This window comes from Nomascus leucogenys, chromosome 6, assembly GCF_006542625.1.
Source record: "Nomascus leucogenys isolate Asia chromosome 6, Asia_NLE_v1, whole genome shotgun sequence".
In the NCBI taxonomy this organism is placed as follows: domain Eukaryota; kingdom Metazoa; phylum Chordata; class Mammalia; order Primates; family Hylobatidae; genus Nomascus; species Nomascus leucogenys.
Genome location: NC_044386.1, coordinates 109,930,167 through 109,953,737, shown reverse-complemented (window position 1 = coordinate 109,953,737; position 23,571 = coordinate 109,930,167). Strand labels below are relative to the sequence as shown.

General features: G+C 41.1%; 1 protein-coding gene across 2 annotated transcripts in view; it reads right to left on the bottom strand.

The window, feature by feature from the left end:
* Positions 1 to 506: 506 nt before the first annotated feature.
* Positions 507 to 23,571, bottom strand: part of SV2B (synaptic vesicle glycoprotein 2B) — a 108,860-nt gene continuing 85,795 nt past the window's right edge. Inside the window, exons 10-13 of one of the 2 annotated variants that reach the window (XM_012507144.2) lie at positions 15,230 to 15,363; positions 12,878 to 13,078; positions 6,866 to 7,025; positions 507 to 3,567 (exon numbers count right to left, since the gene is read on the bottom strand). In XM_012507144.2, coding sequence (XP_012362598.1) covers positions 3,384 to 3,567; positions 6,866 to 7,025; positions 12,878 to 13,078; positions 15,230 to 15,363 — 679 coding nt within the window. In that variant the 3' untranslated portion in view covers positions 507 to 3,383. The remainder of the gene's footprint in view (positions 3,568 to 6,865; positions 7,026 to 12,877; positions 13,079 to 15,229; positions 15,364 to 23,571) is intronic. The other variant, XM_030815053.1, reaches the window with a different exon arrangement.

Here is a 23,571-nt window from a genome sequence, read left to right as displayed (position 1 = left end):
ATGGCCAATTTAATATCCATCTTGCCCACTCACTGTAAGTGGAATGACGCAGGAGGCAGAAACTGTGGCCAGTTTTTTCATCACTGTGTTCCCAGGGCTTAGCACAGGGCCTGGCCCATGGTCAGGGCTCAATAAGTATTTGCTGAATGAATGAATGGATAAATACTAATCTTTTTATGTTTAAACTGATGCTTCCACTCATTCTAGTAAAGCCACCAAGGGAATAGTCAATGAATGGTCTCAGGGAATGGAGAGTATTTGTCACATTGTCCCATTCCCCAAACTGCAGGCTCCCCCAGAACTGTCATTAGAGCATCACCTTAGGCCTTGTCGCCCACTCCTCACATTACATGTAACCTGGGCCACATTGTTTAACCTCTCAAGGTCCCCATGCTGCAAAATAAAAGTTGAAGGAAGCGATTCTCGATGTTTCTCCCAGCTGATTCAATCAATTTAGGAATACAGAAGAGACCTTAGTGCCTGAAAATAATCTCCAACCCCAGTTCTTAAGGTTTCCCTACAGTTATTTTTTATTGTTTAGTTTTAATGAACTAACACAAGGTAGCAGAGAACGCTGGGTTGGGAGTCATTTGTTACATGACCTCAGGATAATGTACTACAAACTTCACAGATAGGCACACCTCTTTCACTAATTATTTTTAATAAAACAAAAGATCAAAAATCAGCATCAGGAGATGACACAATACAGTTGAGACTATGGAAAGCAACTATTTCCAAGCTGGGCATCATAAAATACATCATCAGGAACTGTGAACAGATTTGCTCAACAAAGGAGAGCCTAATCCCTTTAACCCTCCACAGCCGACATTGGGAGTCTCTTGGGGTAGACCATGAAATGAAAAAGAAGTGGATGGCCAGAATGCTATATATTGTCCACCAGTGACCTGCCACAGAGACTATTTTTAAAGACGCATTTATCTCAGCAGGAGTGACAGCATTTAAGAAGTACCTAGGTACTCAGGCTAGACAATCCTTCATGAGAAAAGTCTGCAGAGCTTGGCTGCACCCTTTACAAAGACCTGAGTGATGGATGAGATGGGAATTGTCCTTGATTGGCTAGGTGGCTGGTTTAAAGAGCCGTAAAGATAATGCAGAAGTGAGAGCTTGGAAACCAAATGGAGTTAGCCCCCAAATTATCGCAGCCACCCCACACTCAAAAGTTAATCCAATTTTAAATTTACGAGATCCATCTTAACTAGAAATGCAGGCTCTAACTGTCCTGCAAATTTTTTAAGTGGTAGCTGCTCAATGAATTGTATTATCCCATTAAAGAATAATGTTTTAGATGTGGTAATCCCAGACTCACACAATTCTCTTTTATGAAACTAGCCACTGTATTCATATGGAAAGTAAATTACAGCTACATTACATCAAGCCTTTCATTATTGACACAGCATTATGTTAGCACTCCTGTAAAACACTGAGAGAAAGATAACACACAGTGGTATATATATTTGGAGGAATCACGGTGTCCAGTCAGAGTCGATATGTCTTCTCTCCCTGTACAGGAAAAGAAGGGAGGGGTGTAAATAAAAAGGTGAGGGTTGACAGAAGGAGAGTAAACATTTTAATCACTAAAACTGATCTCAAATCGACGGTGGAAAGGTGTCATAAGATTTACCCCTACCAACCCGTTAATTGAGGAAAATTACAGAAAGATGTCCCGAAGCTATCATAGGACCTAAGCATTTCTCCAAAACTGAGAAAACACTCGATACAGCCATTATTATTCTGTTTTAAATTTTTGGAGATCTCTGACAGGGAAAATGTGGCACTTGCCCATTGAGAGCATTGCAAATCAACTCAAAGAAGCAGTTCTTGCCGGCTGATGTTCATCCGGCCTGGGCAGGTTCAAGTTCACCTCCGCTGGCGGTTGTGCATAGCTCACTGTCCCCTCCATTGTCAGACAGTTTTGATGTTGTTCCTCTTCCATGCAGTCAAGACTTCAGTCTATCGCTGACCTTCGTCAGAAAGGTTTGTCCTAGGCTCCTCCCCCAACCCACACTCCTGTTTATGTTCAAAGCTGGACTTCAGGAAACAGTTCTCTTAAGCACTGAAGAAAAACGTATTGGCATCCACTACACTCCCTAACTCCCACTCCAATGGACTCTGTTTCAAAAGCCCTGGACACATAGCATAGATTTCTCATGAGACCTGACCATCCCAACAAATATGGATTGCATTTGCATTTTACCACTAGAACAAACAAAAAGTATTTACATTTGGAAGAACTATGGCTACACTTCCCCATCCCTCCCTCAGTCCCCGTGTTGTTTGATTCTTGCCTACAAAGAGTACCAGAGGCCACTGAACACATCTCACATTGTTTTTGGGTGAGTGGCAAAGTAAAATGCCAGCACTGAAGATGGTGAGCTTGAGTTTCACAAGTCATCTGTGTGAGAGAGAGAAGTAACTACTCACCCCACCTGCACAAAGAAAAGTGCCTGGATTAAGTGGACTGTACAATGTGAGTTTGTTAAGTGTGTCCCCCCAACAGAAAGTTAAATGGCTGTAAGAAATTGTGCTTGCATTGCATTTGATCAGACCTCATTTCCTGGGACCTCAAACACCAAGTTCTCCCAAAATATGGCTAAAATGCTGGCAATATTTGTAGATACCAGTTGTGGAAATTAAACCCAAATAAAGTTATATACAAACTTAGTTTACAGAATAACTATCCCATTCAGTTTCTTTGAATAGAGCAAAACAGAAATAAATATCCTTCTTAAATGTATCACCTAATTATCGTGGAAGGCCTAGGAGACATAAGAGAAAAGTAGATCTCTATAGATGTTGCTCAAATATTTGGCTTTCTAGATCAGAGTATCCTCAATGCTACTATGCCAATTTTTGAGTGGAAAATATGATAAGTGATACTTTTAAATGCAAAAATATATGTATCCTGTACTTCAAGCCCAATCTTCATATAATGACTCTAACTTCCAAGTTGATTTGTTAAGTTGCTGGGCTCCAAGGAGCTTTCTGGAGGAGCTTGGGTGTTTCTTACCCTCTAATTCCTTTTGAAATGCAAGTAAGTCCTTGCACTTGACTTAGAGAAATGCTTACTCCCCGCATAGTGTGTGCACTCCCTGGAGAATCCTCTCCCTGCCTTGGACTGGGAAGACCTGAAGTTAAACACGCAGCTCTGTGATTCTAAGGGTGGCTCAGGGCACCCCCAAATCAGTCACCTGAGTTACAAACATATTGACAGGCTGAAGTGGGTCCTAAACTAGGGGTCACAAAGTTGACTTCTCCTCCCGTGTTATCCAAGGTGTCCTCTGGACTGTGATAGGCAGGAAGTGTGGATGCATTTTAGTGTCCTGGACAAGATTCTCTCGACCTTTCCTTTTCCCATAGGTTGTTCACATCAGGACCTGTTCTCGAGTCTCTGGCAATCGAAGGGCAATCAGGCCACCCCCAACCAGAGAAGCAGCAGCCAGAAGGATGGGGACCACTTTGGTTATCCCAACAAAAGAAGCAAAGATGGTGTTTCCCAGGATGGCGCCAAATTTGCATAATCCATTGAGAATGCCGAAGGCTGTTGCTCTGTAAAAGAGGAAGAATGGAAATAATTCTGACATTCTCAACCTCATTAGATGAACAGGACCGGGCTCTTTCTTTTCCTTATTGCAGGGGGAAGAGGGTGCAAGGGAATTTTTTTTCCTAAATATAAAAATAACACATTCTCATTGTAGTCAAATTTGGAAATACAGAATAATATAAAGATGCATGGATATCTAACCTCTTCACCGAGAGACAATCACCTCTATTAACATTTTGAAGGCCGGGCGCGGTGGCTCACGCTTGTAATCCCAGCACTTTGGGAGGCCGAGGCGGGCGGATCACGAGGTCAGGAGATCGAGACCACGGTGAAACCCCGTCTCTACTAAAAATACAAAAAAATTAGCCGGGCGTGGTGGCGGGCGCCTGTAGTCCCAGCTACTCGGAGAGGCTGAGGCAGGAGAATGGCGTGAACCCGGGAGGCGGAGCTTGCAGTGGGCCGAGATTGCGCCATTGCACTCCAGCCTGGGCGACAGAGCGAGACTCCGTCTCAAAAACAAACAAAAAAAAAAACATTTCGAAGTATTTTCTTCAAGTGTTTTTCTTTTTTGTTTTTTTTTTTCAAAGATGTCTATTTAAAAAAATGTTATAGGTACTACATGCTTACTATGGAAATCTTGAAAGGATGAAGAAGTATGCAAAGCAGAAGGTGTAAATGTTCCCCCTTTTAACACTCTCAACCCTCCTGAAGCGGAGATTGCCAGTTGCCCACAATAGCATTTCCCCAAATGTAGGACTACATTTCCCAGACTGATTTGCTGCTGAGCATGACCATGTGACTTAGTTTTGGCCAATGGGATGTAAGTGCAAGTGGCAGCAGTTCCCAAGAAACTTCCCTAAGAGACGTTGCAGGTGGGCCTTTTGCTCTGTTTCCCTTCATTCTTTTCCTTCAATCCTGCTTCATGATGGAACACAGATGGTTTCATTTTGGACCATGATGAGTCCATGCAAGGAAAAACAATGAGATAGAAAGAGGCTGCACCACCCACTCTAGACTTTTTCAGGAAAGAAAAATGCAGTGCTTAACCTTCTTACGACCACAGTTATTTGAGGTTTCTGTCAGCCACAGCAAAACCTAAGCCTAATTATGATCTTTCAATCACACTTTCCAGTGAGAACTATTACTAATCATTTATTCTTTCATGACCCCATCTGTATGCAGAGGCAATATCCCCAGTACTACCTCTCCCCAACTGAAATAAAACGTTTCTTTCTCATACCACAAGTTTATTAAGAATGTGGGTATATTTTTGTACTTAAAACTCTTCTTTCATTTTTGTCTATAACTGTACCACACTGTAGCTTTATATTCATCAACCCAGTCTTTTTTGTCTTAGTATCTTTGTTTTTGTGTTTTCTTGGATCTTTTAACATATATGCTTTTTTTTTTTTTTTTTGAGACGGCGTCTCGCTCTGTCCCCCAGGCTGGAGTGCAGTGGTGCCATCTCAGCTCACTGCAAGCTCTGCCTCCCGGGTTCATGCCATTCTCCTGCCTCAGCCTCCTGAGTAGCTGGGACTACAGGCCCCCGCCACCACACCCGGCTAATTTTTCATATTTTTAGTAGAGACGGGGTTTCACCATGTTAGCCAGGATGGTCTCGATCTCCTGACCTCGTGATCCACCCGCCTCAGCCTCCCAAAGTGCTGGGATTACAGGCGTGAGCCACCGCGCCCGGCCAACATATGTCCTTTTTTAAATAAACTTTTTTCAAGTTCCCAGAGGGGAAAAAAACAACTTGTTGAATTTTGAACGAATTCTTTTATGTTAGAAAAAAACTAAATAAAATTTGACATTTTTGCAAAATTGAATCTTCTTATCCAAAATTAGGTATATCTTGTCTTTTAAATATGTATATTTATATATAATAATGTATACTAATTATATGTTATTAATTATATGTACTATCATAATTATATGTAAATATATGATCCATAAATATATACATTTTCTGAGACAGGGTCTGTCTCTGTCACCCAGGTTGGTGTGCAGTGTTGTGATCCTAGCACATTGTAACCTTGAAACCCCAGGGCTCTAGCAGCTCTCCCCCTCAGCCTCCTGACTAGCTAGGACTACAGGCACATGCCACTATGCCTGGCTAATTTTCTAATATATTCTGTAGAGATGGGGTCTCACTGTATTGCCCAGGCTGATCTTGAACTCCTGCCCTCAAGCAATCCTTTTGCCTCGGCCTCCCAACTCACTGAGCTGGCATATATTTATCTTCTCTTATGTGTCTTTTGTTATATCTCTTAGTAAAGCTTTATGGTTTTCTTCATTTGAGTGTTTCACTTGTCAAGTTGATCCCTAATTATTTTATGATGTCTGCTGTTATTAAATGGATTTCAATTGCATCTTTAACTTTTTTGATATATTTTAAAACCTATACATAATTTAGTTTTATTACTGACCGCCTGACCGAATTGTCTTTTTGTCTATAGTAGTCTCATTAGTTAATTCTCTGAGGTTTCCTAGATGTAAAATCACATCATATTCAAATAATAATCATTTGTCATCCTGTTATTTTGTGTAAAACTTAGCAGTTCTTTGATTCAAATGAAAGGGGCTCCAAATATGACACAGTGTGCGCTTCCTTAGTTATCTATATCCCAATACCTCTGTCACCAATTTTGGAAATATTATTAAGGTTTTTGCAGAATTTCATTTACCCACCTTCCTTACCACTTCACATTCCTTTTTGACCACAGGGCCTCTTATCTTCTCTCCTTAAAATTCACAATTCCCCCTCCACAAAGAAAAACAATTACTAAGTAATGGCCTTGACCCTATGCCTTTAAACCAGGCCTCTTCCCATACATGACTTGTGCAAAATAAAAGTAACCCCTGGGCCTCCCTGCACATTCTCTGCAGATTCCCTGGACTTCATGCTGCCTCCCGACCTTTATTTCTCTCCTTGCCCCCACCCTGTGCTATTCCAGCTCTTCACTTTTTTGCCTTATCTCCCCTTGGAGGTCTGTTCTCTCTTGTGGATTACATGACACATACGGTTTTGCCAACTTTTCACTCTTATTTCCTTCTCCTGGACATAGTTTGCTCCCATCCTTTGCTTCTTGCCATCCTTCCCACCCCATCAAGCCCTAGCCTGCCAACTTTCAGTTCTATGCCATCCACCACGCAGGAGAGGCTCAACATAAGAGATGTTTGTTTCATGGAATAGCAGGAAGACCACGATGGCCATGCACAGCATGAGATTTAGGGAGCAGGTAGACTTCTGGCCAAAGAAGCCCAAACAAGTCCCTGAGGAAAGCCCGGGGAAGAACTGACCTCTGGTTGGTGGGATACAGCTCCACTGTGATCACATCCAGAGCATTCCAGGCTGCAATGCTTGTCCCACAGAACAGGCACTGCCAGCCGATCATCGCAGACTCGCTGTTGCCAAAAAAGAGGAAGAAGCAGCAGACTGCAGAGATTAGCATGGAGCCACCTGCAGGGGGAGTTCAAGGGCAAAAAGAAACATGAGGCCTGTGTCTTGCACATGGCTGTCACTCACAGTTCTCGCCCCATCTCCCACCCTCACTGGTACACCTGAAGCCAAGGCTGCCTGAAGTATTAGGTTCATCCTCCACACAGGGAGAGCACAGCTGGAACCCTCACATGGCACCCCAGACATGGCATTAGAGCTCTCTGCGTGGGTCGGATCACCAGACTTAGGAAGGATTCTGAAGTCACGACTCTAAGGTGGTGCCCAGCTCAGAGTGACGGGACGGGGCAGATAGGGGCATTTGTTGAGAATCTATTATGTACCAGACACTGTTCCAGGTGCTTGAGCTACATCAGTATCGGCCAAAAAACAAAAACAAAAACCTCAGTCTTGATTTGAAACCAGGATGTGCAAGAGATCTGTGCCTCTTGTTCAATGTAGCAATATTCACAATAGTCAAAATGTGGAGTCAACCTAAGTGGCCATCAACAGATGAGTGGATAAAGAAAATGTGGTTTACATACACAATGGGATACTATTCAGACATCAAAAAGAAAGGAATTCTGGCAGGCACAGTGTCTCACACCTGTAATCCCAGCACTTCGGGAGGCCAAGGTGGGTGGATCACTTGAGGTCAGGAGTTCGAGACCAGCCTGACCAACATGGTGAAACCCTGTATCTACGAAAAATACAAAATGTAGCCAGACTTGGTGGTGCACACCTGTAGTCCCAGCTACTTGGGAGGCTGAGGCACGAGAATTATTTGAAGCTGGGAGGCAGAGGTTGCAGTGAGCCGAGATGGTGCCACTGAACTCCAGCCTGGGTGACAGAGCAAGACACTGTCAAAAAAAGAAGAAAGAGAAAAGAAGGAAGGAAGGAAGGAAGGAAGGAAGGAAGGAAGGAAGGAAGGAAGGAAGGAAGGAGAGAGAAAGAGAGAGAGAGAGGAAGGAAGGAAAAGAAAAGAAATGAAAAGAAAAGAAAGGAATTCTGCCTTCTATGACAACATGGATGAACCTGGAAGGCAGGATGCTAGATACAGTCCACGGGGTAAACCAGGCACAGAAACATCTGCATCATCTCACTTTTCGAGATCTACTACACAGCATGGTGACTACAGTCACTAACAATGTATTGTATATTTCCAAATTGCTAAGAGAGTAAATTTCAAATATTCTCACCACAAAACAGATATATGCATGGTGATGGATATGTTAATTAGCTTGACTTAATCATTCCACATCGTATACATGCATCAAAACATCACACTGTGGCCCATCAAAATACACAATTATAATTTATCCATTAAAAATAAAAAAATAATTTTTTAAAACAATCCATTCTCATGGAGCTTATAACCTGGTGAGAACACACCTGTACATGGGCTATTGAAGGGAAACCTGAAGAAAGGCGGTGCTATTCCCCATTTACCCAAATCCCCACCCCAGAGATCTGACCTGCCCTTCTCAGCCCTGCGCTATATTCTGTACTCTGTACATGTGCTCTGTACATACCCTCTACACGCTAACCCCATGGACTTATCAGCTGGGAGGGGAAAGGGGCTGGAGTACCTCTCCCCAACTCCTCCCCTGGGGTAGAAGGCCTTTTCTGGCAATGGCTGCATCCCTCCAAGACCCCAGTTCCTCCCAGGTAGCTCTTGCTCCATGGCTCCAGCCCCCATGGAGCTCTGTGAGTGCAATTTTCCCTCCTTGTCCTCACAGCCATAGAGGTGGTGACTGCTTCTCACTTTTGCTAGTGTCTGGGTGCCTCACCTGCCTTATTTGTTTCCATAACCCTGTCCACACCTCTAAAAGCCCTATGAGTAAAGTTTCCTCACTAGAACTATCTGAGGTGAATCCTTTTTCCCCTCCAGGAATCTAAGTATGCAGTCCATGAGGTTAGCCTCGCGGGGCTCCCAGCAGGGCGGAGAAGTGCAGCTCAGATCTCTGGGGTGGGGATGGGAGTGAACAGAAAATGAGCAGCACAGCCCTTATAGAGCTGCTGGGAGATCCCATCCAAAGAAGACTGTCAAATGCTGCCCAATTCCAGTAAGTTCAGCCTAGAGGACCTTGGGATGCAAGCTCCAAGTCCAAGGTGGATGCAGAACATGGCAAAACAGGTTGCAGACTAGGAAAGTGACTGGCGATGAGGTGGAAATAGGGTGAGCAGAAAGGTGGGAAGGAAGCAGGTCTCAACCAACCAACCGGGACAAAGGGCACGAGTGCCCCACCAGGCACCAGGACCCTGCGGGAGGAAGGTATTCCAGTTGTCAAGAAGCCAGAGGCTGACCTGGCCTCAATAAGAAACACCTCCCCAGGGATGGTCCTCGGCCTGGAGTGTCACCCTCAGAGCTGGGGCTGCAAGACTAGTGCCAATCCTTGCTGATGAACTAGGAAATGATAACTGTCCAACTGGATTCTGCTTACTCTGGGAAGTGGTAGGGCTGTGAGCAGGTGTCTGGTAACCTTTTTCCAAAAGCTAGGAGAGAACTAGAACAGGGGCAACTGGCATCTACAGGACCCCAAGTGCTCTGTGGACAATACCCTCTACATGCATGCATCCCTCAGAGGGGCCAGCCACAGGGCTTGGCTTACAGTAAATGCTGGCAAACACTTGATAACCACAAAACATGATCATCTGACAAATCAGCTAATAGTCAGGGAGGCCTTCCCTGATCCTTCAACTTGTTAGATGTTCCTGCTGTAAGTCCCCAGGGCCCAGTGTACTTCCACTTCCATAATTCTTATTCCTCTGGTAATTGGGAGGCCTGGGTGCAAATGCCGGCTTGTTTACTACCTGTGTGACCGTGAGTGAGTTGCTTCACCTTTCTGTGAGCTGTCTCACTGTCCCCATCTCTCAAATGTTGATTAAAATAGTGCCTACCTCCTATTCACAATAGCAAAGACTTGGAACCAACCCAAATGTCCAACAATGATAGACTGGATTAAGAAAATGTGGCACATATACACCATGGAATACTATGCAGCCATAAAAATGATAAGTTCATGTCTTTTGTGGGGACATGGATGAAACAGGAAATCATCATTCTCAGCAAACTATCGCAAGGACAAAAAACCAAACACCGCGTGTTCTCACTCATAGGTGGGAACTGACCAACGAGAACACATGGACACAGGAAGGGGAACATCACACTCCGGAGACTGTTGTGGGGTGGGGGGAGGGGGGAGGGATAGCATTAGGAGATATACCTAATGCTAAATGACGAGTTAATGGGTGCAGTACAGCAACATGGCACATGGATACATATGTAACAAACCTGCACATTGTGCACATGTACCCTAAAACTTAAAGTATAATAATAATAAAAAATAAAATAAAATAAAATAATTTAATAAATTAAAAAAATAAAATGAAATAAAATAAAATAAAATAGGGCCTACCTCATAGGGTTATTGTGAGGGTTCAATGTGTTAATATTGAACACATGTTCAATATTCATAATATTCAATAACAATAAGCATGTCATAGTGCTTAGGTAAATGAAATTTCTAGTTGAAGTCTGCCTCTCCCAATAGATCATTTGCGCCTTAAGCACAGGGATATTGTCTGTCTCAATTACTGTTGCATTCCCATTGCCTCCCACACAGCCTTGAGAGAATAACTACTGCATAAATAAATGTTATTGAATGAATAAATGAGTGGGTAACAGCCTAATCAGGAAAACTTCTACTCCGCTGATAACAAGAAACGACTTGCACACTACAAAAAGCCCTGCAGATTAAGCAGAACAAAAATGTGCTTGCAGATTTTCTAGCGGGGTTGGTCTGAGAGCTGGGGATAGGGCGATTTCAAAGTGGTTCCGCCACATCCCATATCCTAGTGAAATAGGTATTAATTGAGCACCTTGTCTTTACCATGCACTTGCCAGTGTCACAGTCGACCCACTGCATGTAGGCCTTTTACTAAAGACTGAAGGGTAGAGAGACAAAGAAGGTCCTGTCTGAGCTCTTAACAAACTTGCCTCTAGCTCAGAAACAGAACAGAGGCATTCACAAGAGAGTAGGCTATAAACAATGATTAAATATTAGTTCTAGATCTCTCATTCGAGAGCATGCCTTTATTTAGAATTATAGGAATTGTTTTGATCTGGGATGTATTCACGACGATAAGAAGGGCTTCAGTGGTGAGGGAAAGGATGTCTGTTATCTCACCATCCCGCCTGCCCCTGTGCCCAGCGACCCCACCCCCACTTCCGTGAGGCAGCATGTGGCAGGTCCTTAGGTGGTGGACCATTCTTGTCGACATGGGCACCCACCCCGTCCTTATAACCCTGCCTCCTCCAGAACTTCCTCAGCTTCTTCATGAACAGACCAGAGACTCCACTGGTAAACTCTGGGATTCATAAGGCTGGTGACAAATGGCAGAAGTGTCACATGTCTGCTCTCACACCCCTTATCTCATTGAAGCAAACGGAGGTATTATTTTAACAATGGAAATGGAAGCTCAAAGAAGTAAAGGAACTTGGGTTAACACATAAAGCTAATCTTGGCAGAGATGGAGCCACCTGACTCCCAGCCAAAGTTTTTTTAAGATGCCAACCTGTAGTGTCTTCTGCTGAAAGCTTGGGGCTAACCTAGGAAAGAGACCATCTTCATCCGTTCTGGTCAGTTCAGCAGCATTGCTGAGTGTCAACTCTACTGCAGGCACAGCGCTGGACACAGGGGTTACGGAAACAAGTAAGCCATTGTCCCTTCCCCCCTAGGGCCTCAGGACTAACCAGGCACTGCCTCTAACAGAGGAGAGCATGAAGTCTGCCATGTCTAAGAGATGACTCCACCCTCACCACAAGATTAAAAAGCTGAAGTCACAGGCACTTCTCACGCTCACCACGCTGAATATGCATGCTACTATTTATAATAGTGATATTCAGTATGAGCCAAATGCCAGGAAAAGAATTCCTTCCCATGAAGACCTGATCAATTTTCTCTTCTTCAACAAAATGACTTTATGATTTATTGTGTTTCCTTTTGCACGTTGCTGCTAGGAAGCTTCGTATTAACTTTCCTAATCAACGACATCCCTAAGGCAGGTCCCTAATGGCATGTTTATTAATAATGTATTGTCCACTTCCCCTCCCCTGGCCTTGACTCATATTCTAATGTACATTTTCCCTGGTCCTCAATGTGTACATTTTGCTTCTTGTTTACCATTCATGGCATGTGTTTCTGTAATAAATTGCTGCAAGTCCCGATGGAATGAGGCAAGGCATACATGAATATAGCTCCCATTTTTGAGAACCTACGATGTGCCAAGTGTTACAGGTAACTTATGTTCAATTCTCACAAAACCCTACAAGCTAGATGTGGAAATCGTTCTCTTAAAAGTAAGGAAACTGAGACCCAGAGAAGTAAAGGAACATATTCAAGGTCAAACAGCCTTTCAGTGATAGGATTTCAACATGGTGCTGTCCAACTCCAAAGCGTAAAGTAGTATTGCTATTAAATAATAAAAGTAATACAATTTATCTTCAAACATCAAACCATCACCCAGCAGCATTTTATATATTTTTCTGACAATAATCTGATGAAGAGGCAGGATGGATATTATTACTACCCTTATTGAAGTGCTAATAGATTAAATGACTGTCACAGAATTTCTCTGTCAGGAAATGAACAAAAATCCCTCACCTAGACCAAAGATTCTTGACTATTTCCCAGGAGCCCTGGAGTTTTCTATAGGCATGCATCCTTGGCTCTATAGCCCCGGGTGCAATCTTACTTGTTGGGTTTATTGTGCAAGAATTATTTAATAAAAGGGAAGATTTCCCTGTTTTAATACACTTGAAAGTCACTACCCCAGCGCATTGGAACCCAGGAGTGACCCTGCTGACAACTCACCAATCATCTTGAGCCTTCCAATTCTATCCATGAGCAGGGCAGAAATGATGTTCCCAGGTAAGACAGACAGGCTGCCCAGGAAGCTGACGAGGTAAATCAGGAAGTCATTGTCTTGCTCCAAGTCCATGTGGCAGCCCTCCTTCTGCTCCAGGAAGGTGGAGTTGATAAACCGACAGTTGATGAACTTATGCTCGTAGAGGTCTGGGGAGAGAAGGAAACCTTTGGTTCATGTAAGTGGAAGGGAGCTGGAGAGAGAAAGGCAGAGGCAGGGATGAAGTCTGCCCCCTCCTGTAGGCAGGCTGTGCCAGCCTTTGCCAGTCAGACAGCCTCAAAGTCAAGGTAATATGTGGCCATGTCATCAAGGTATGGATGAATAGAGAAACTTCCAAAAATGTAATGACCTGTTCAAGTTCCTAAGAGCAAGGGGAAATTAAACTAACATTGAGAGACTTAAAAATGCAGCCAGGTGTAGTGGCTCACATCTGTAATCCCAGCATTTTAGGAGGCCGAGGTAGGAGGGTGACTTGAGCTGAGGAGTTCAGGACTAGCCTGGGCAACATAGTGAGACCTTATCTCTACCAAAAAAAAAAAAAAAATTTTTTTTTTAAATTAGCTAGGTGAGGTGGTGTGTGACTGTAGTCCCAGCTACTCTGGCACCTGAGGCAGGAGGATCACTTGAGGCCAGGAGGTCAAGACTACACTGAGCCATGGTCACGCCACTGCATGCACTCCAGCCTGGGCAAAAGAGGGAGATCTTGTCTTTAAAAAACAAAAAAATCATCTCTCCAGCGGGATAACAGTCCTGTTCGTACCCATCAGGTGACACTGAGACACCGAGGGCCACGGCAGCTAGGCCTCTCCTTGGAGGCTACCTGGCATAGGGGAGCAGAACACAAGAGAGTTGGTTCCAGATGGAGCCGATCACTCCAGAGCCCGTGCTGTAGTCTGTGCCAAAACCTGAACATTCTTACAAAATAAAAGCCATTTGCATTGGAACCAGTTTGCAAGTCTTCTGACACCTTCTAAGATCAGCTGTTCTGACAGAAAAAGTACCAAACAGGCTCCCGAGAAACCTGCGTTTGGGGAGCTGGCCCTGCTGTTGACCCTCTTTAACCTCCCTGAGGCTCCACCTACCAAATCTACAAAACTGGAAGAGTACACCTGATCATCTCCACTGCTTCTCCCGGCTCTGACATTTCCTGACTACACGTGTTTGCAAGAATATCCATGGTAAGAGTATTCAAATGAGGAGGCGTCATTCAAACTTGAAATCATAAAACGATATGCCAGTTTTTAATGACACTTATTAAATTTCTGGAACTCATTATTGTTTCAAGATCAGTCTAAAAGGAAATTCAGGAAGGTTAGTGCCAGAATGAATTATTAAGAGACTCCACATTATATAGAGACCAGATATTGAAGCTCTTGAGGCTGACATCACAGAGGAAAAAGATGTTCTTATATAAACTATCCCTTGCTGCTGATGCCAAGAATAAAGCATAGATCTGGACATAATGCAAGTAGTTCCGTGGAAAGATTGCAGGCTTCAGAGCCAAAAATTGATGAATCCAAACTCCCTCCACTTGCTAACCATGGCCTTGAGCAAGTTGCTTCAGTCTTGATTTCCTTAACTCAGTTTCATTAGCTATAAGAGAAGGATCAAAAAAAAAAAAAATAGTACATTTCTCCATTGAGACAATTTAGGTAAAGCCCCCTAAAGAAGCTCAGTTGGTTTCCTTATACCCCAACTTCACTTGGTATGTTATTAATTTATGATGAGGGTAGTAAAAGTAACAAGTGGTGAAGTGGTAGAATTTTGGGACTTTTTAAATCACAGAAATCTGAAATAGTATGATTTTAAAATAGTCTTTGTATTTCACTTTATGCAAAAAATGTGAACAGATGTAATTTTCCCTTTCCATTTATTATTGTGAGAACATGAGTCTTGCATTTTGCAAGTTTCAAATTGTGCAAGGTCTTCAAGAATGCATTCCGTGCATAAAATGCAGCCCTCCTGGAATGCTAGTTGTTATTTGTGTCATCCTTTGTTCATACCAAAGATCCTTCGTGTATAGCATCAGTCTCACTGAGATGAGGACATTTGGCTAGAACTTTTGTTTCCATTTCATTTGTGATAAAACTGAGATACGGATACATTAAATGCCTTAGCAAAGGCTGTGCACCTAATTTGTGCCATGCCTGGGGCTAAAATCCATTTCCCCACCAAGGCTTGGCATTTGTATCTGTGAATACTTTCCTACTCCCGAAGTTTATGCCTGACCATTTTGATTCTTGGACAACACTAGCTGTCTCTTGTTACAGTCTATTCAGTCTGTCAATGTTCTTACCTACCTGTGTTGTAAAAGATGGTTGATTCAATGGTACAATTTTTGAAGTAGGTATCTGTTGATGTTACATCTTCAAAATAGCACTCGTCAAAGAATGTGTCCTCAAAGAGTACATGTTTAAAGTACATTCTTGTGAACCTGTGGGAAGAGGTTGACCCTTGAGTGATTCATCTGAGAAAAAAAGAGACTTAAGACCAAAATGGAAAACACAGCAAGGCAGAAAAAGGAGATCTGCAAGCAAAAGGTGCCAGAGCATTATTTTCAACCCAGACTACTTCCCCACATCTCAGCTGTTTGTTTATTAGTAGGGAAGGGCTTCAGGACCTGGAAGCCAGTGTCTAGCGGAGGTGCATACAGAGTGCTATGCACCAACCTGGTGGTTTTCAAAGGCAGCTCCACGGACCTTCTGAGTCAGAATCACAGAAATGTGAAATAGTGTGAAATTTAAATATTAATCACGTCTCGCTTTCTGAGACATTTTTAAAACATGCAGGTCCCTGGACTGATCCTAGAAGTTTTGGAAGCCATAGAATTGTGAAGATCCGAGAATCTTCATTTTTTAAAAAATTGTCCCAACAAAGATGTGGGGAAATAGGCCTTTCATTCATACTACTGGTAGAATATAATCCATGCAGCCTCTTTGGGGAGCAATTTTGCAAAATTTGAAATGCACGTTCCCTTTGACCTAGGAATACCACCTCTAGGAATTTATCCTACACATACTTGCCCATGTATTCAAAGAGATACATTCACTGATCTTCATTGCAACACTGCTCGTAACAACAACGGATTACTACATACATGCATACGTAACAGATGCCATATAATGGAATACCAAACTATTTTGAGAAATTTTGCTTAGGGTCAAATTTGCCACAGACTTACAGGGGCCTCCAAAAGCTATCACTAAATTCTTCAGGTTTCCATGGGAAAACTAATTGGTGAGTCTTTTGTTACAAGAAGATGCCTCTGATGTCAAAATGTATAAACTAGACGTGTTTACTTAAGAGAGCTATTCCTGGAGACTGTTGCAGGCCTTTGCATTTCTTAATATATCCTTCTCTTTAATATAGTAATAGGCTGCTGAGGTAGCCTTGGGTGATATTTTAATATTCTTCCCAGGGTGGCTGAGAAGGCAGAGCCATAAATCATAAATGGGTCTGACGCAGGCAGCCCTTAAAATGTCTCTCCAAGTGAGTTACAAAAAGCCAGAGTTATAAGGGAAGAGATAAAAGGAGAAAGGGCCAACACATATTTTATGACTCTTTACATAAATCATCTCCTCCGATCTCCAGCCTATATACCGAACTGGCCTACCCAAGATTCTTGATTCAGGAGAGTTCAAAAGATGAAAGAAATGTTAGCAACAGTACTTTGTAAGCTCTTCCTTTAAGGCAACAGAAGCCATTGGCAATCCAAGGTCCATGACAAAATTGTCATTACATACACTTTGTTTCAGTTGCCTTCAGGCCCAATGGTTAGTCCAGCAAGTGATTAAGCTACACCAAAGTCACATTCGACATGTGTTAGGCTTGAGGGCATCACCCTAAAGAAATTCAGTCTAATTAAAGAGATAAACAAGAAAACCAGCCATTAAAATTTAGTGTGATGATTATCAAGATAGCGGTATGCTATAAAACCACTTCTGAGGGGACACTTGTGATCCAGTTGGGTAAAGTATGAGGTGACTTACCCTGAAGGAAGAGTGAAAGCTCTCTAAGCAAAGATAAGGACATGTATTCCAGACAGAGAGAAAAGCATGTGCAGACACAGATGCATGTCATATATACTCTTCAATTACCTTTTTTGAAAGCAGAGAATTCTCTTTCATATAAATTACATCGTCATTTAAGGACAAAATAAATAAAGGCTATGGCTTCCCAAAGTTCATACACATAAATATTTTAATAAGCTCTCTAGCCACCGTGAAATGAAATAGAGTTCTTAAGAACAGGAACCCCAGCCTCTCACATATTATCTGAGATCAGGTCCTAATCTGAGGTAAATCAAAAGACAAATAAGAGGATCACTTTAGAAAATATGTACTGGGGCCTGATTTGCTTAAAGAAAAGAGGAAACAAATTCTTGCCTGAATACTCTGTGTAACTTCTTACATTCTCCAGGTGTAGGAGTCAGGCCTTCACCCAACCTGTGATGCCACCCTCCAAAAAATGAAGAGTCTAACTTTCAGAACTTAACCACCAGGAGCCCTCAAACAATTTTCTTCTCCTCTTGAAGTCTGCATTTAAAAAAATCTATAAAATAGGGGTGTTGAGAAGATGGTTCTTTTTGCAGCTCTAGCATGGTTCCGTAAACAAGGAGTACTTTTACTGTGTGTAGCCCCCGAGAAAGAAATAAAAGAGTGGACTTAGGAGGTGGCCATCTTACTTCCTCAAATATTGAAATATTATTGCGTGAAGAATCAGAAAATGTTCATGATGGGAAATCCTGGTGCCAAAGTCAATCAAATAGTGTAAGGACATACATTCTTGTGCGTCAGCGAGTCTGGAAGTAAAATCCAACTTCCCCTCTCTTTCTTTTCTTACACTCAAAGATACCTGAGTGGTGAAATCACGATACCTCACTCTGTCTCCTTTACAAAGATCCTAGCGCATTTACTGCCTTTAGGAACAATAACTGAAGCATAGAACATAGAACAAAAAGGGAAATAATAAAGATAAAAACATTAAATTAGCAAGAGAAAAATAGTAGAACAAATTCATATATAAATATAGTTAGAAACATCCTAAGTCAAACACTAATTTAGCCATGCCAAAATCTGGAAACAATTCAAAGATCCCTTCAACAGGTAAATGGATAAACAAAATACAGTAATATATTCAAATCATGGAATACTACTCCACAATAAAAATAAACTACTAAAAATGCAATAACATGGATAAATCCCAAATGCATTATGCTAAGTAAAAGAAGAAAATTCAAAAGGCTTCCTATTGTATAATTCCATGTAAGTAACATAAAGAAGATCATTAGCTGCCAAGGACTGGGGATGGAGAAAGGGCTGACCACAAAATGGCATGGGGAAATCCAGGAGGTAATGGAATTGTCCTGTATCTTGCTTGTGGTGGTGGTTACATGACTGCACGCATTTGTCAAAACTCACAGGGCTGTACACTAAAAGGGGTAAATTTACTGTACATAAATTATTCCTCAATAATAAAGAAGTTTCAAAAAGTTTTTAAGGTAACCATAGCTAAAACAAAATCCAAACCAAGCTCAGCTACTGCCTAGATTTTCTTAACCTCCCCACATACTGTTAAAACCTAGCAAAAGAGGTGTACACATTTTTTAGTCCCTACTGTCATACAAAACATCTGACTTGCAACCCAACATTACAAGACATACAAAGAAACAAGAGTAAAACAACATCATATCAAGACATAATCACTTAAAAAATAATACTCAGTTGGGAGGCCAAGGCGGGCGGATCACCTGAGGTTGGGAGTTTGAGACTAGCTTCATCAACATGGAGAAACCCCGCCTCTACTAAAAATACAAAAAATTAGCCAGGCGTGGTGGTGCATGCCTGTAATCCCACTTATTCAGGAGGCTGAGGCAGCAGAATCACTTGAACCTGGGAGGCAGAGGTTGCAGTGAGCCAAGATCATGCCATTGCGCTCCAGCCTGGGCAACAAGAGCAAAACTCTGTCTCAAATAATAATAATAAGAAGAAGAAGAAGATATAATATAAATACTAGAACTATCAGGCAGGGAATTTAATATAATTGTTATTAACATATTAAAGCCTTAAAGGAAAAAATGGATTAACATGCATGAGCAGTTGAGAAATTCCAGCAAAAAGATGCAAGCTATAAGATTCAGACAGAAATGCTAGAATTGTTTTAAATAATATAACAGATATTAAGAATGTCTTTGATGGACTCATTATTAGGCTCATGATGGCAAAATTATAGATAACTCAAAAAATATTACCAAAATTGAAACATAAAGAGAAAAATAAGAGAAGAAACAGAGAAAAACATCTAACAGCTACGGGAAAATATCAAACAATCTAACATAAGTGCAATTAGAATTCAAGAAAGATAAAAGAAAGAAGACGTATTTGGAAAGACAAAGGCAAAGGATTTTCCTAAAGTAATGAAACCAATCAAACCATAAGTTCATAAAACTTACAGAACCTCAATAGAGTAAATCCCAAGAAGAAGGAGGAGAAGGAAGATGAGGAGGTGGTGGTACACCTAAACACAGGATATTCAAATGGCTGAACATCAAATATAAAGGGAAAATCTTGAAGGGAGCAAAAGAAAAAAAAATCATGTTACATACAAAAAAATTAATAAATAAAGATAAGAATACAGCAGACTCCTCATCAGAAAGTATGCAAGCCAAAAGACAATAGGGTGAAAGCTTTAAACTTCTAACTGGAAAAAAAAAAAACTGTCGACCCAGATTTTATACTCAGCAAAAATATTTTCAAAACTGAAGAAGAAACAGATCTTTCAGACAAACAAATACTGAGAAAATGTATTGCCATCATATTTTCACTACAAGAAATAATAAAGGGAAGTTCCTCAGGCATAAGAAATATAATACCTATCTACACTTGAAACTTGGATGTTCACAAAGAAATGAAGATCTCTAGAAATGGTTAAATACATTCTCCTCTTTTTTTTTTGGAGACAGAGTCTCACTCTGTCACCCAGGCTGGAGTGCAGTGGTGGTATCTCAGCTCACTGCAACCTTCACCTTCCAGGTTCAAGTAATTCTCGTGCCTCAGCCTCCCAAGTAGCTGGGACCACAGGCGTGCAACACCACACCTGACTAATTTTTTTTATTTTTAGTAGAGACAAGGTTTTACCATGTTGCCCAGGCTGGTCTCGAACTCCTGAGCTCAGGCATTCTGCCCACCTTGGCCTCCCAAAGTGCTAGGATTACAGGTGTGAGCCACTGTGTCCAGCCTATTTTTCTCTTATTTTTAATCATTCTAAAAGATAGTTCACTGGGTAAAGCAAAAATAGTAGCAATATATCATGTATTTATAGTATATGTAAAAGAAGTATGTATGACAACAATCATAAAACAGGAGAGAAGAAATGAGTGTTCTGTTGTAAGCCTCTTACACTAAAAGTGAAGTAATAGAATAATACTTGAAGGCACATTATAATTAATTAAAGATGTATATTGTAAGCTCTAAGGCACCACTAAATTTTTTACAAAGAGGAATAAGTAATAAACCAACAGTGAAGGTAAAATGGAATTATGAAAATAATCTAAAAGAGGGTGGGAGGAAAGAAAAAACAAAAAACATGCAAAACAAATAGAAAATAGCCAGCAAGATGATAGGCTGTAATTCAACCATATAAATAATTACAATAAGTATAAATGTTCTATACACACGGATTTAAAAATAAAGAGAGTCAGTTTAGGTGGAGAAAGGAAGACCTAACTATATATTAATTACAAGAAATTCACTTATTTATAAAAATATACATAGATTGAAAGCAAAAAAAATGGAAAAAGTTATACAAACACTGATGAGAAAGATGCTGGAGATTTAGATAATATCAGATAGTAAACTTAGAACCAAGACTACTATCAGGGATTAAGGGTACATTACATAATGACAAAGGTTTCAATTCACCAGTAACATATAATAATGCTTATAAATATTTATACACCTAACAACAACAAAAACAAACTCCTAACACACTTTGATTTCTAAGAATAAATATCATACGGACTGCATCGTCTGGTCATAGCACAGGTATATATAAGTGATCAATATTTAACGGTATTTTGACACTTAAAATGCACTTCTAAATAGCTGGTGAGATGAAGAGTGAATATTAATGGAAACTGTATTAGTACAAAAAAGGAGGACTTACAGATCCAACAGATTTTAAATACCCTAAGAAAATACGATGAATACTTTTATGCCGATAAACTGTAAAACTTTTAAAATATAATTTTTCAAAAGAAGAACTACCACACCTGTATATACAAATACCATTACAAAATGAATTGGTCATCTAAATGTATTGTCTCCATAGAGGGCGGGCTCACTTGGTTATAGAGGCTGGTTTTACCAAACCTTGAAAAAATTAACAATCCCTATCTTATATAATTTCCTTTCAGGAAAAGAAAGAGAGGACATAACAATGATACCAAAGCTGAACAAGAACACTATAAGCTAAATATACACCGTATGCTACTGGTGAGAGTGCGAATTAATGCAATCCCTTTGGAGTGCAATATTTCTAGCCTTTCACCCAGCAATTCCTCTTCCAGGTACATAGCCTAGAAAAATTCTTTCCTGACAACACTTTTTGCAGCTTTATTTGTAATAGCAAGAAAAGTTTATTAACTACTTAAATGTCCTTCAAAAGGAGAACAGATGAATACGTTATGAAATATGCATATAAAAATTTGAATTAAATGAAATTGAGTTATGTAGCTACCTCCCCCAACACAGAGTATTCTCAAAATCATAATTCCACACAAAAAACAAGTTGCATAATTTATAATAATTATATATCTACACATGTAATATAGTATGGTTTTATCTAAATTTTGAAACATTCAAAAGACTGCTGGACAATGTTTATGATACGCATGTATATGCAAAAAGTGTAAAAACATGCATGAATGTAAAGCACCAAACTTATGACAATGGTGATCATGACCTCCGGGGAGGGAGAAGAATATCATCAAAAAGAGCAATACACTGAGTAATGCTTAATCAATTTTGACATCTGAAGTAAACATAGTTTATGATTTTATAAAGCTAGGTGCTCTGAATAGGGCTGCTTATATTATTCTCTATTCTCTGCATATTTGAAATGTTTTATAATGGAAAAAAGAGAAGAAAGGAGTCAAAGAACTAGTTATTTGCAGATGATAGGATTATATATATATAACAAGAGAAAAACAGAACTATCAGAGAGCTCAGAGACAAAGTAAACATCCAAAACTCAATAGGAGTCTTATTTATTTGCTACAACATGTGCACATGTTTGACCGGGGAAAAGGAATCCAATTTTCAGCAATCAAAGTACAAACTATCCAAGAAGATGCTCCACAAGAACTATGCAGGACCTGGAGTAAGCTACAAAACTTGGCTGAGAAATTTTATTAACTCTGAAACATGATATACATTCTACATCAATATTATCACATTCTGATGTGGAATCCTAGGCTTAGACAGGTCACAGATTTGCCTAGGATGGCTCAGCTTGTTATTAAACAATCAAAGCTAGAACCCAGCCTTGGCAACTTTCTGGGATTCAAGAAACCAGAAGCTGCATTGACCTGGCCCACCACTGGCATCTTTGAGGAGCTTTACTCTACTGAAATTTAGTCCCACTGCAGTTGAAGAATATTCTTATTTAGACCCAGGCGTGGTGGCTCATGACTGTAATCCCAACACTTTGGGAGGCCAAGGGGAGCAGATCACTTGAGGTCAGGAGTTCGAGACCAGCCTGGCAAACATGGCAAAACCCCATCTCTACTAAAAGTACAAATATTAGCCGGGCATGGTGGCATGCGCCTGTAATCCCAGCTACTCAGGAGGCTGACACACGAGAATCGCTTGAACCTGGGAGGCGGAGATTGTAGTGAGCTGAGATCATGCCAATGCACTTCAGACTGGGAGACAGAGTGAGACTCCATAAAAAAAAAAAAAAAAAAAAGACGAATATGCTCATTTATTCCCCCTCCCCAAAGGAGCCTTGGCATGTAACATTTCAGTGTGATGCGTGACAGCAACCTCTGTTCTATTGTGTGTGTGTGTGCTTTCTTCCTCCCTCTGCTCTTCCTGCCCCCTGCTATCCTACTGGCCTCATTTTAGAGCTAAATCTTGTGAACTTCATTTTCATTCTGAGCTATTCACCTCTGACCTTTACTAAGAACTCAAGAGAGCTTTTCTCCCATCCTTCATTGGCAAATCATCTGAGTGAGCGGTTGCACGTTCCTACCTGAGTAAGAACACAGCATCAGCTTTGAGGAAGCGCCAGGAGTAAGACATTACTTCCTGGGTCACGACCTATCACAGACAGAAATCAGGCACCTCTCCCTGATGTGCAGAAAGGTTTAAATAAGATAATGCCCTCCAGCTCCTAACCCTCACAGAAGAAAGTCCTACCAAGCAGAAATGTCTTCCCAGGAAGAGAAGGTAAGTTAGGTAATTAATTAGTTAGTTAATACATATTCTGGGTAGAAATTCTATCCTGTTTTTAGCTAACAATAAAGGAAGCCTGGCCTGACATTTTGGCTCAGGGTTTCAAACATGAACTTATTCTTTTGCCTTTCTTGCACTTTCCAAAATCTCACAGGTTTTGAAGCAAAAGCTTCACGGCTACTCAGAGC